Here is a 656-nt window from a genome sequence, read left to right as displayed (position 1 = left end):
TGGATATCTTTTAGTCGACTTTTCGCCTTGTCAAAAAGATTACTATATAATGATGACGAAAAGATGTCTTTTTAAAGTTGTCTTTTGGGATGAAAGTAAAAGATGTCTTTAAGATATCTTTTACTTTCATCCAAAAGATACCTTTAAAAAGACATCTTTTCGTCATCTTTTAGATATCTTTTCGCTTAGCCGAAAAGACATCTTAAAAAAGACATCTTTTTGTTGTCTATTAGGGTTTTGTGCTGTCTGGGTTATTTAGCAAGACGAGCCCAAACATTGGGTAGAGCGCCGGATTGGTTCGGCGAACCGGCCAATCCAGAAAGCAAGGAGCGACCGTTAAAAGTTATGTGCGTAGCAAACGCGGAGAAGGGGAAGAGCGACCGACGGTATAAATATCGTTGCCCGGGTGGCAACGGGGTCTTTTGTTCCGGTTCCGTTCGCGAGTAAACTCCGCGTAATAAAAGTCCCGCAAAGTATTGCGTAATAAAAAGTATCCGTGATTCAGCGAGCGTTGTAAACACCGACGAGAAAATTATCTCGATCGGACGTCGCGAATACGGAGATTTCGATCCCGAAACGGATCTAGCGCGAGTTTGTTGCGCATTTAAACGACGTGTTCTTGAAATCTTATACGCGATTTCGGTTATCTTTTATGC

The 656-nt window shown here is 41.8% G+C and overlaps 1 protein-coding gene across 1 annotated transcript in view; it reads left to right on the top strand.

Moving 5' to 3' along the window:
- The window catches only part of LOC105449735 (transcription factor TBF1-like), a 7439-nt gene that overhangs the window by 176 nt on the left and 6607 nt on the right, over positions 1–656 (top strand). The window contains exon 2 of the mRNA XM_011689118.1: positions 234–386. Within this exon, the coding sequence (XP_011687420.1) occupies positions 234–386 (153 nt within the window). The remainder of the gene's footprint in view (positions 1–233; positions 387–656) is intronic.

The sequence above is a fragment of the Wasmannia auropunctata genome, unplaced genomic scaffold (assembly GCF_000956235.1).
Source record: "Wasmannia auropunctata unplaced genomic scaffold, wasmannia.A_1.0 LD336074.1, whole genome shotgun sequence".
Taxonomy (NCBI): domain Eukaryota; kingdom Metazoa; phylum Arthropoda; class Insecta; order Hymenoptera; family Formicidae; genus Wasmannia; species Wasmannia auropunctata.
Note: the sequence above shows the minus strand (reverse complement) of the source record. Positions and strands in the feature narration are given on the sequence as shown.